At 33.1% G+C, this 13,954-nt stretch overlaps 1 protein-coding gene across 1 annotated transcript; it reads left to right on the top strand.

Moving 5' to 3' along the window:
- Nucleotides 1-2,490: 2,490 nt before the first annotated feature.
- Nucleotides 2,491-13,002, top strand: LOC111502469 (uncharacterized). Its single transcript, XM_023156556.2, has 3 exons — nt 2,491-2,642; nt 8,189-8,666; nt 12,796-13,002. The coding sequence occupies exons 1-3, from the start codon at nt 2,631-2,633 to the stop codon at nt 12,870-12,872; spliced, it is 567 nt and encodes a 188-aa protein (XP_023012324.2). The 5' UTR covers nt 2,491-2,630; the 3' UTR covers nt 12,873-13,002.
- The last annotated feature ends 952 nt before the right edge of the window (nt 13,003-13,954 follow it).

The raw sequence follows: 13,954 nt of genomic DNA, 5'->3' as shown, positions 1-13,954 counted from the left end.
CCGTCGTATACAGGATGCTGTCTATTTATCGTTTTAGCAAAATTTTTTTTCGTAGTTCCCATTTCAAAAAAGTTGGTGAAAAAATGAAACTTAATTCAGATAACCATGACTTCAAATCTAGATGTATTTTTCAATGCTGAAAAACAAATTTCCCGAAATTTTTTCGTATATTACGTGTTTTAGTGTATTTTGTTGGTGCATGTTCAGTTTTAGGGAATGCACAAATTTTTATTAAGAATAACATTTTGTCGAAAAACTTTTAATAAATTTAATAAGTTTCCCACTTGGTGCATACTTCTCATCATTATAACGTGTTAGTAGGTACCTATTACTACTAGTGTATACTTTGGGGATGACATGTATGAGTTCATAATAATAGCTTCATTTTGATATCAATTTCTGCTCCTATCGGACTGAAAAACTACAGAAGCGAATATTCACGTGTGTCGCCTTTTCGCTAATTTTTGTTTCTCAAAGAAAATATATTATTTCTTAAAATATAAAAATATATTCAGAAACTCCATAATTCTGATAATAGTTTATTACAAATACTACTTCGGAGTAACTCCATAGTAATTATGAAGATATTTTTCTAAAAGGATTAGGAGCTGAAAATAATTTTACAAATTCATTTTGACCCTCAGGCACCGTTCTGAAAGGGCCTTAAGGATTTTCCTGTAGTGCTTGTCTTCTGTCCTTAAAAAAAGTTCATAAAATATTGATTTTTGGATATAACATTCTAAAAGAGGCGAACAACTAGTGGATGCTATTCTCTGCATTGAATGTAAAATGAATTCAAGTTCAACTTTACAGAAAATCTATAAAGATTGATTCTTCTGAATGAACATTCGCGCATATCAATAGACACGAACAAAAATGAATATGTCATGAATTTACATTGTTCAGGATCAAAAATAAAAAATAAGCTTCACAGTGCATGTGAGCGAATATTAAAATAATCTGAAACTTTATATGTTACCACTTTTATTTGTAACTAACGTTACTGTAGTTTCGTCCTATAAGGATATTTTCAAAACTTATATATTAAACTAAAAGTGATTGATTACAATAGCCTTGAATATTACTGGAGTTTTTTTTCTCAACACCAAATCGTTATTTTTAACACCTCGACATCTTTTAATCATCAAAGAGGAAGATTAAAACTCTTAATCTTTCTCTTTGAAGATGATCACTTGGTGATCGAAACACGTGTCGAGGTATTAAAAATAACTATTTGGTGTTGGGAAAAAACTCCAGTAATATTCATTACTACACCAAAGGTTCCAAACAGTGCATCACAAGTACAATAGCCTTTATATACCACCACTGTAGGTAATAACAGAGGTAATTGTTAATGTAATTGTTAATGTAATGTAGGTAATTTTGTTTACCTGTGACGACAATATGGGTAGGTATGCTAATTTGAAAACCGATGAGTAAACTAGATCGATTTGATCAGTTAACATGTTGCACCCACAATGCTTAAGCTTATGAAATTCCAAGGATTCCAAATAATTGAGTTTGCTACCCTTTCTTGCACAGTGCAAAATTTCCGTATCGTTTAGAATCGGGAAATTGTGGTTGCTTCCCATGAAAAGGTTTGAATGATGATTTCCTACCACATAGTAACGACTACATCCATCAATTTATTCAAAATAATCTATTTCACACATGGAAATTTGTATTGAAGAAAAATAAAGCTCCTCAAAATATGACCGGTAGCTCATTGGATTGAAACTGACGAGTGAAAAAATTATTTTAATCATTGTACAACACGCATGAGAATTGCAATTGTTACTAACAAAATTAGATAAAAAAAGAGGCATTTTCTGAGGAGAATTATTGTTAGACCATTTGCTAACAGAGGTGCATTGAATTCACCTGCAAAAAAGATGCAGGTATTTACATACGGATACATCAAAATAACCTATTAGTGTTTTCATGCACGTTGAATAACATAAACAAATATAACTATTTGAGATCAGTTAAAATGAAGCAATCTGTAGCAGTTTTCTAACAAAAATTCCTCAAATGCATGTTTCTTAAAAATAGGTGAATATTAGATTGAAGTATAATTTATTGTTCTCTGATTTCTCTCAGGCTCTTTAGTTCGTTTCGTTTTATATCTATCAAGAGCAAATTCAATGTTAGTGCCATATCATATGAATATCTAATGTACTGATGTGATGATCATTAAAAAAAGCATTCTTTCCCTCGCCTTAAAAGGTTTCCTATTTCAAATGATAATAAAAAAAAATAAATCATCAAAATCGGAGCTGTTTCTGAAGAATTCCGAAGATTGTTTACGCATTCCTTGACAGGACTATTCTAACAATCTTCAAAGAAAAGCATTTTACCTGCCGTCGACATTCACGTTTTGACCGAAGAATACTTTTATTTCTGTAGTCAAGTTCGGCAAGAAGAAACTACTTTTGTGAGTGGCGATTCTTTTCCTATCTCGCTCGCTCCGCTTGAATCGGATTGCCATCATTTTTTTGTCAAGTTCTAATGAAAGTGGAAGTGAATTGATATTACAGGGAGATACCGGAAGAGATGCGGTCCCATATAAATACTCTCTTGCTCCGTTACAGTGTCAGTTATTGCAAAATACCAGATCTTAGTGTACAACAATGAATTGTCTTGTAAGTAAGGGTGAAAGGACAAGTGAAAGAGAACAGTGAAATGTGTTATGTTACTTAGTCGACTTGTATGGGTATTTTCACCTTCCAGAATCTAAAAAAAATTAAAAATTGTAGTGGAAAACGTTGAAGAGGTTCAGAAAGACAAACTTTCAGTTCACTCTGATGAGTTACGGCATAAATTTGAATTAATTTTCATTGGTCACTCATCAAATTCACAATTTTTTAAGTTTTTCAGATTGTAGGTGGCGAAAAACCCAAAAAATAAGGTCGATAAATCTCTGATTTCCTCCACAATACTTTCGTTCAGTAAAACAGGATCGATATATTGAAATATACAATCAAAACTAAGTGTTTTCAAATGCTGCAGATGACAATAGAGAAGTATTTTCTCATTTACGAGTTTTTGAGGGTAACTTTGAGAACAATTTGAATTGCATTCAAGCAATTTTTCTTTTATTTTATGAAACGATCAAATTTTTCTGGGATATTATTAGGTATAACTGGATAATTGAATTCAATCGTACAAAATATATCTTAAAAAAATATGTTAAAATATGTGTTTCCCGTTAACCAGCTATCGCACCCCTACGAACGACAACCTTGAGAAGTTTAAACTTGTGCTAGGTAAGAACTAACGAGGTCTTACCTTTTAACGTGTGATTCCGAACATTACAGTTACTAAAATACCTACTTATGATAGATTTGTACCTGGTGGTAGCTCGAAAACGGTTCTAATGTGAATTCGTTCAGAAAATAATTATTCATAAATATGAAAAGGATTGAAGTTCATCAAGTAACTTCTTTTCAGACAGGCACATTCATAAACAGTTTATGCTTGAGAAAGCTATTGTATGGCGAAACACGTCTCGAGGTTTTTGTAAAACCCTTTATAGTGAAAATCGTACAATGAATTGTATTAATTAGTTTTGATATAGATTTTCATCAAGTATCGGATAGTTCTATTCAACGAACATTCAATTCAAAACTATTTAATTTGATATATATATATATATAATTAGTAACTGTATGCGTATAGGATGAAGAAAATAACTTTTTCTACTTAGATTTTCATTTGTTGCGACCGGTTTTGATTTATTAAATTTTTGATTTTTAAAATCATTTTCAAGTGAACTTGAATGATGAACTTGAATAATGAATGATAATCATGAACCGAAACCGGTCGTAACGAATAAAAATCTTAGATGGAATTGGACAAAAATTATTTTCTTCATCCTATTTTCAATATGAATTTATACAGAATGAATAGGTTTTCAATCGAACAAAAAAAACTGTTAAGGTATTATTTCTAGTTAGAGTCGAGCTTCATCTTGAAGAAAAAATATTTTTTCGAGTTTATCGCAAGTCGAAAAATAAAAATATCCATATCACACTCTATCGATCTTATCCATGGAATGTAAAAAATCGGAAACTAAAACAAAAATATTTTCAGTAGATGAGTTTCCAAAATGAAAGTATAAGTTAGAATAACTTCTATTTTCTCTCATGCTAATGCTTCGGATGCGGACATTATGTATACTCGTATATCATATGATCCTCGCGCTGTAGACTAGTTTTTATTTATTTCTTAAAATAATAAAGTTCGACCTGATAAAGCTATTTTCCATCTTGAAAATTGAAAATTGAATTTTATTTATTGAACCGGACCAGATAATCTTTATGTTTCACTCCACTGTAGAGAAACTGATTTTGAAATTTTGAAATATGTTTTAATTTCACGATACAGTTGAAAATTTGAAAAACAGACTCACTTTCCTGTCACATTTTTTAATATTTTTCCAAATCAGTATACAAACTCAGTTTCCATAATCATATTTGGTATTTATGTTGAATTCATTCTATGCCAGACAGTATGAAAAATTTCACTTCTCATATTCAAATTGTTTTCATAGAAATGTGTTCATATACTTACTTCTGTCGATGTCTTGTCAATGCCTTGTTAGAAGAATGTTGTCATCTTATATTCTGATTAACCGTTGAAAAACTATTTCGCAGATAAATTTCAACAACAAACACGTGTTTTGTCTGTCGAGTTCAAGAAATTGAAGTTAGAAATTATAGTGATTACATATTTCCATTGATCTGCTTTTCAAGATGTATAAATAAGTACGGTGCAGTGAGCATCAAATATGTATTCTGAATTCCTAATATAACTGTCAGACTTGATAAGACTTTGGCGTGAAGTCTTTCGAAAACACTTAACCTCAATACAAAAATGCCGTCTCTTGTCGTGCGATTCGCTAATGTTAATGTTTTCATGCTCATCTAGACTAATCACTACTTTACCTAATGAGGGTCATTAAATTGATTTCCAGTGTTTTGTTATTCTTTCTGTTTTTATTCCTTGGCTGATACATAATATTTACATGTTTTCTACCAGTGATTACATACAAGTACGAACAGTGGGTACATAGAAATGGAACCTTCTTCACCGTTCATCGGAAGCATCTAAAAACTCGTAGTCATGTTCCGGTCTCAACAATTTCAAACCCCCCCCCCCACTTGGAACATCGATATGGTTTGGAATTTGATGTATGTAGAAAGGATACCAGCACTTTCAGATATTTCCCTCACCACCGCCCACAACAAAATTGGCGGGACTACATTTTCTCCTTCGTAGGCTGGTCGTGTACCATTTGAGCAAAGAAATAAATGATGTCGAGAAAAAATTAGAGAACAGTGGATAAGTTGATTCGAAGAGAAAATTTTGAAGCTGTCTTCGTGAATCTTCGACTTTTCAGAAAGATGGAGACTTAAAATGTATGCTTTTCCCATACTGACCAAATAAACCGACGGATTCGTTCATTTCTTTCGTTGAAGCTGTTCTCAAAATCTCTCGTACACTTCAAGTTTCGGACCACTCGAAATGCAAGATGATGGAAAAGTGTAAGTCTATGAGGGTTGTGGTAGAAAATATTTTGCTCGAACTAAACGAACTATAATAGCTCGCTACGAGGCATATGTTTCACATATTCGATTTCATAGCCTAGAGGAGTCTGGTGTTGCTCACTATGCCACAGAGAACGGACACAGAATGGGTGAAGAATAATTGTATTCAATGATACCGATGGTTCAGGACAAGTTTTCAGATACCTTCGAAAGTTCACAAATGAAGAATTAGATCTATGAACAGTAATGAAGGTCCTATTTCTAATAGCCTACTGTTCGCACTCACCCATATTCACAGAACAGATGATTCATCTGGATGCATATAAAACATTAACATCGAGCAGTAGTACTAGTCAGCTACTGATGATACTAGCTTGGTTAACGAAACGCGCATCAAGAAAGAGCATTTTTTTCTGGTGAGGTAAAACTGTTTTCAATCGATAAGTCTCGGAGTTCAACTTAACTATAATTGAAAGCAGACCGAGCAGAATCAGTTTATGAACGCACCAGAAGTTGAAATCCAACTCTGATTATTTTTCATTATATTTTTATTTTTTTAAGAAATTAATATAAAACAACTATCTAGGTTTGTAGAAATACATATTGTAGGCTGAAGTGATTATCTTACATAATTAAAACATTTGATAAGGTTCTTCAAAAAGTACGAAAACAATTGTGAAATGAATTTTGAATAACCTTTATTATAAATAAGTGCTGCTCCATATTTATACAAAAAGGAAGAAAGCAATTCATTTCTAAATGAACTCTTCATAAAGATCTGTGAATCATGCAAAGAAGTAACTTTCAAACATATCATATCTTCGTTGATCAAATAAGGAATGAATGAATTGCATCAGATCCTATATTTCATTTTCTGTTGGATCTATAATTTCTTAATTGGAATGTCTTGTATATTATGCATATTTTGTAATATCAAGACTTTCTATTCAAATTCCGAAATTTCTTTTATTTCATCAATTACGAGTTGAAACGGAAAGGAGATATTTATTCCGTAACTACAAAAACCAGTCTGTTCGGTATCTTGCTATTAATTACGAACATGCTATCATATATTTGAATATTATTTCCTATAGTTATTGAACACTTTTCACTTCAATCCACGGGACTTTCTTATTCATTATCGGTATCAGATCGGCAAAATTAGACATGCTTTCCAATACTCAATGTTATTTAATGAACAATGTAACAAACTATGACTGTTCCATTCCGACGAGCAAAATAACGTGCCCAAAAATATATTAAAGGAACCGTTAATACCAATTATATTCAATTTACAGTCGAGTCATCCAATATTTTGGGCTCATTGTTAGATTTTGTCTCCTTCGATATGTTTTTAGTTCAATTTTGGTAATGAATCGGATTCACATGCATATTGATTTATGTTCCATATTGTGCAATAAAAACTACTAGAAATTAATAAGTATGATATCAACATTTGTCGATATAGTAATATTACACTGTTGCATGAACTTTCTGATTTCATAATTCCTAATTTCCATTTGTCCATAAAAAATAAAATTTCGGGAAAGAAAAACTGTACCTATATTTTTGAATATTTGTTATACCTCAGAGTAAAACATGAACATGAGAAAACAAATAGAAGCTCCATTGACATATAAAGCTAGGGATGATTTATTATGAAATCAAAAATTATATTGGAGCATTCATTGAAAGCGATGAAACTGTTATGTTATTATGTTATAATAATAAAAATAATAATATTTATTTTCCTTTTGAAATAATGTCTTTGTTGCCTTAATAATTTCGGGAAGTTGGATATATCCTAGGTCCAATACAATCAGGAGAATTTGAAGCAATATCGAGTCTCGCATAAGGAACATTAATATAATTTTTCTGCCTTGTGTTGTGGAATTTTCATAAAATTTGTCAATACTTTTAAATATATAGACGCTTACTTCATGAATGTGAATTCCGAATGCTATATAAGGAAGTGTTACCCAAATACATACCAGATACAAGAGATTTCCTTCAGAATATTATTTTCAAAATTTTCCTCAGAGATACCAGGTGGTGCCCGAAAAGTATAAAATCGAAGACACTGAAGATAAAAAAACCAAAATTCGTCAATTACACACGCACAAAGAAATCCTGTTCTGTGGGAGTTGACGATATTATTGTCAACAAGCGGTAGTCATTTTGAACATCTTTCAAAATAAAATGAAACTCTTTTTCACGATTGACATTCATTATTAATCTCCCTCATTCATCTGAAAAGGATAACCGCAGGGACCTCTAGTTTACGGATTCAGTTTGATTGAATTCGTGGGAAATATTTGACACATTTGGTGTAACAAACTCCACTGGAGTGAATGAACATTTAAAAGAGAATGGAAGTGGATTCCTCGTTGCGGGACAACTTTCATCATCCTTAGTATCGAACCACACATCAGTTGTTTCTTGATGAAATGAATAGTCAAATTCTGCAATTCTGTAGAATCGACGAGACTCGTTTCAGACATCAATACAAAAAAACTTTCAATATAGATTAACCCTGTCCCAGCTGCGGTGTTAACGAAATGCGTGTATGAATTAAAAATGTGAAAATTGTTAAATTATCATCATTGATTATTAAATATTATTCAAAACTCATTTTCCAGACCACCCTGTTTGCAATTTGCTGTTTGACAGTAACAGCAAAGGCAAGGCCTGGTTACGACCATTACGGATCACACAATCTAGGAGGCATACCAGATACTCGTGATTATAGTATTCTCAAGTACCCAAAGTACGACATCTTGGAACTCGGTGAGTACTCCAAAGGTCATCTTCCAGGAGATGAAATCTATGTTAACAAGCACGTCATCGAACACGTTCCTGAACCGTACCCTGTGAAAGTACCAGTACCTCACCCATACCCCGTACATATCGAAAAGCCATACCCCGTGGTGGAGACTAAGTACGTCAAAGTCCCTCACGCAGTACCCTATGAGATCGTCAAGCAAGTGCCAATCCCCGTGGAAGTACCGAAGCCATACCCAGTACCTGTTGACTCTGGTCACAACGGAGACTCGTACCATGCAGGGTCACAACAATCGTTTGGGATTCAGAATCATACCGACGGGTTAGAAAACGCAGGTTTGTGATTATTACCTCACATACAGTACTGGACAGTAGTATATCAGTGTAATTAGATTATTTGATTTATTTACACAAGAAAACTTAAAACAGGCAATCTTTGGAAGTCCTTACGAAACAGTCACGAGTTTGGTAATTTTTAATTTATCTGAAATCATAAAATTTTTGAAGGAGAGACAATTATTTATATTACCATAACAATATTTTTGATAGGAAAAAAATGTATTTGTGGCATACAGAAAGAAAAACAAAATTGAAAAAATAGACACATCATCTTCGGGTGATGACTTTTTAGTGTTGAGTTCATCACAATTAACAAATTTTATCTCCTCTGCACGAACATCATCAGATACTGAATTCAAGATATGATTTGGCCGTCATTTTTATTGGTGATTTTGATAGCATAATTCGTGAATGTGTCTGTTTATGTCTGCATACCGTTAATCTTATATTTTGTATTCATATTACTGACGCTGAAACTTGTCTCATGATATAAATACCAGTTTAATACAAAATTCAGTTTTATGTAGATTTTTCTTGATTATTGATAGTTAATATAGTGCATTGGATATTCTTCTAATAACTATCGTACCAAAGAATGAAGTTGATTTTGATGAACATGATGGAATGATAGACATAGATGTAAATTATACTCGAATGACGTCTACCTTCACTTGAAGGTAAGGTTTCGAAGAAAAAAATAGTATATAGCTGGAGTTGCTTCATTTGGTTTTCAGTTACTATCTTCTTGCCAACCCCATTTTCAAGAAGTAATTTTTTCTATTTTGAACTTACAAGTAAACTTATCAATTTGTTATCTTCCTGCATTTTCCGTCGGATATAAGTAACTGAAAGTTGTATAAGTTGTATAGTGTTTTCAGAGATATGAGAAATGACAATTTTATCCTGATAAATTGAACTACCAGGGAGGTACTCGACAATGATTGGAATGAATTGAATTGGGTTTTATACATTTCTATTCCAGTTGACCAGAACTCTTCAAATTTTTGGTCCACAGTAACTATACAGTAATTGTTCATTGTGAACGGAAGATCCTAAAAATGGTTACTTTATAGATATACCAGCCAAAGAAAGTGAAACAGGAAAATCAATTTTTAAGGTCAAAACCACAAGTACTACAGAAAAACCATCAAGGTGCTTCATAGGCGGTGCCTGTGAGAAAGTAGTGATTCACATTGGATTTGAATCACTGGAGATCAAATCCATTAAGAAAAATGTTGTTGGAAAATTCATTTCACATAAAAGTAGTTCTCCAAATGGAAGAGTTCTTGAATAGTGAAGTTCGAGGTGTACTGAGTTGAACGATGAGCAGTCACAGTCCATTGCGTATTTCTGATATGCACCACGTTTGGTGGAATCAAATATGCCAAGTCACTTGAACACTTCCCGTGAAAGTATCCATAGTAGAGAGACAAATCTTCAACCTTTTTTCGATGTTCCAGACTATCACGGTTGCAAGTGATGTTCCTTCTCCATTCAGGCGGATAGCTCTTCTCTGTATGGAATTCAGCAGCTTCAGAGTATGCTTAGGGGCGGGCTCCGTACATGAGAACAATACTCCAACGAAGGTCTGATCTGAGCTTAATAAAGCATCAAAAGATGCTGAGGTGTGTTCAGTTTTCTGGTTCGGAGTAGTGTTCCAAGCTTCTGAGAAGCGGCTTTTGCAATTCCAGCGACCTATTGGTGTCCATTTCAACTCCCAAAAAACTCATCGAATCAAAAAGTAAAATTGTCTGTCCTGACATTATTATATTCGGTTCGAAGACATTTATTTTTTGAAGATAATCGATGCCTGGGTTTTTGTCGCATTGAACTGAACCTGGTTACTTTCATCCCAATAAGAAATTACATCTAGATTCTCATTAAGATATGCAACTTCCTGCTGCCAGTAAAGATATGCATTGGCCGCCGATGTTTCCTTTTGGAAACCAAATGGAATGACGAGACGAATGTGCTGTCGTCAGTGAAGCAATATATTGAATTCTTGGTTTTTTTCAATAAGTCGTTAATATACAATAAGATCAGGGTTGAAGACAATATAGATACCTGGGAAACACCAGCGTTGATAGTAAAAGTATTCGAGAGATATTTGTCGTTCATACGGAAATCGTCACAATATTAGATTGATTACTCAATTAAGCGGTTCGGTTCTAGAAGGAGACAATACTGAGACGATTCAGCAGATTATTTGTATTTGAATCATGTTGAAATGACAATGATATTATTGCTGCGTCACAAAAATAATATTGATATGATGTGGAAATATAAATAGAAACAAACGAATCAACAGAGAACAGCCAAAAATACATTGTTTGCGTTTTTGTATTCTGGGGTAACCTTCCACAGTCTGGAGAACCAATTAGTTGTAGTAGATGGAGAAAATACTACTAATACAATATAAGTTCAATATCATTCCCAAGAAGACATTCATTATTTGAAAAAATTGCTTTGAATTGTATCAATTAGTTTTACTATAAAATATTCCAGGGTTTGAAGTACTATACTTGACATATCTGATTATGATTTATTACTTTTTTTCTCACAAATTTTCTTATTTGATTCGGCAAGAGGTGGTACCACGAATGAGCCACTTGTATTTAATTTGTTAGAGCATACCGATAACAAGAAAACGTATCCAAGTTTTTAATCTAACTTTCATTATGGATTGATTGATGTATCTATATTTATAAATGTGAAAGTTTGTGAGGATGGATAAATGTGTGTATGTATGTTTGTTGCTCTTTCACGTCTAAAGGACTGAGCGGATTCAGATTAAACTTCACATTAATTCAGCTTATACATCAGAATAACATATAGGCACGAGTTTTTGTGTAGTTTTGTTCATAATATAACGATAAGTATTAAGCTGGAAAAATTCTTGCTCCGTGAGAGCTATCTGGGCGTGCGCTGCTTATATCGTTGGAGTTGCATGCAGATAATGTACCGTAAGACTGTTTATCTTAAATAGTTCTAAATATAAATAAAAGTCCGCGATAGCATATATCTACCTCTTATGTGGTATCCACTATATGCAAATTACTGAGCCATAAATACAATTGAATAGGATACTTTTTTATAATGCACATTTTAGAATATCTGCCAAATTCTAATAAAAATTGATACATTTGTCGTTTTAAGTATTCAATATAGATAAACTATATCTTTCACACGTCTTCACACATTTGGACGAATTGTTTGAAAGTTATCACGATAAGATCAACTTGACGCAACGCAGTAAGATATTACGCGTAAGAAGCTGGGGGACGATGCGCGGGGGTGGAGGAGCGGTCTAAGCACCATCGCCGAGAATGCGACCCGAACACAGGCAGACGCGTGAGGGCAGATGTTGTTGACGTGTTAGTTTTCGAATTTCTTTATGGTAACATAATTCGATTCTCGAAGCTATTCATTACTCAGTGCAATTTGCATATTTCTTCAGTAACTGTATTTTCAAAGTAAAAATGTAAAATACTAGCTATTTTCCGCTCTTCTATTAAACTTGAAGTTTTGGGTTGATGAAACATATTGTAAGTATTTGTTTAAAATAGTCTTTCGCGGAACTCGATATGACAAACCAAATTCTACGCAGGCGAAGCCGCGGGCAACAACTAGTCTTCTCATATCACACTGTGATTTCCATTCGATGTAAGAGATTAAGAGTTTGTTTGAATATATTGAAACCACCGACATATATAATAGAAAAGCACTCAGATTTCGGAATTCGAAAGCAAACACCTTCGAAGTGGTTATAATCACATTTTGAAATTTGACTCCCTGTTAACATTTATCTATCACTAGTCGTTTCTTCCCTTTTGAGGGTTACTACAGTGTAATATGAAATGAGAATTTCACACAACACTGAAAAAGAAAATAGTAGCACAAAATGAAAATAATTATGAACTCAAATTGGTTCCATATGACGGCATGTCATATCAGCCTTATAACTCTCTGAATGAATGTCAGATAACAACCGACACTCTCTTTGTGATACACAGAGAACATGAAAGTACTAGAACAATTTTATGTTGTATATTTTCATATTCTAGATTTATTGTGAAATCATTTTTAATTTTTCGTTTATTGATTCAACAATGAAAAATATTTACAGGTGGAGAAGTGCAGCATGTAAATTCCTTTGAGAGTCAAGGAGATGAAGGATATCAAGTCCATCAAGAGGGTCAATGATAATGATGAAGTGAATGAACAGTAGGCAATTTCGGACGCGAAACCTACTTTAGCACTATGACTGATTGTTGATACTATGTTGTTGTTATTTCTGTACATGTTTTTCTATTAATATATTTTTTGATTTATATTTTCCTTTAATCTTTCTATCCTATACTACCTATGGCAGATATTTACTTCTCCATTTTCATCATACCACCTAAGTGAGCCTCTCTCTGTCTCTTAAATGGAGTTCAATATCAAAAATATTTTCCTGATATCCGCTTTCAGTTCAATTTTCAGTAGTCGCAACGCTATGAGAATAGAAGTAATCGGTTCAAGTTCATTCTTTTCTTTAGCAGTAGTGTCAAAAGCGGGTCTAACTATTAGTGACTCTGGAAAGTTTCATGACTGGATGATAAGGTTAATGATAGTAATAAAAATAATAATCGTCTTTATTATTAAAAAAATATTGAAAATGAAGGGTGAAGTCCAGTTCAGTTCCTGAATAAATTCAACGACTGAAGTGTTCTTCCACTCAACCCTAAAAAGTACCTCTCTATTGAATTTTCTTCAAATTACACAAGAACAAAAAAAAATTTACAAATTTGTCCACACTACGACAATTAAGTTTACAGAAGTAGGAGCAAAACGATGTGAAGTTCAACACATTGACGTGTGTTGAATAAATGGCTAAATAGATTCTATTTGAATTTCTGGAACCCAGCTACGAAATTCGAGGGGAAGGTCATTCATAACATGGCATATTTGATAACTGAAACACCTGCGGAAAAATTCAGTTTCAAAAGAAGATGGAGTAAGTGTTCCCCTGAACCTGATGTTGATGTTATGAACATCTGTTCGAAAAGAATTTTTTCTATGAAGATAGACAGGCTTTCTGGTGAGAATAATTTTATGGAATAGGTTGACGGCATGCAAGATTCTTCATATTCAACCAATAGGCATCTTTGAGCTTATGAGAGATTCTCTGGGAACGTCTTATTCCATGAATAGGTTGCAAGCACAAGTTTTGTACTTTTTGAATTTTTAGTTTATACCACTCACTCAAATATGGTCCATAGACAGTATAAGCATAGTTAAAA

The sequence above is a fragment of the Leptinotarsa decemlineata genome, unplaced genomic scaffold (genome assembly GCF_025532065.1).
Source record: "Leptinotarsa decemlineata unplaced genomic scaffold, Ldec_3_MD MMD2_tig00026369_RagTag_RagTag, whole genome shotgun sequence".
In the NCBI taxonomy this organism is placed as follows: domain Eukaryota; kingdom Metazoa; phylum Arthropoda; class Insecta; order Coleoptera; family Chrysomelidae; genus Leptinotarsa; species Leptinotarsa decemlineata.
This window is presented reverse-complemented; position numbering and strand designations above follow the sequence as displayed.

What these genes read in the sequence shown, in the direction of transcription:
- LOC111502469 (XM_023156556.2), top strand. An exon ending in CGACGGGTTAGAAAACGCAG is followed by an intron (nt 8,667 to 12,795) that starts GTTTGTGATTAT and finishes AAATATTTACAG; the next exon opens with GTGGAGAAGTGCAGCATGTA.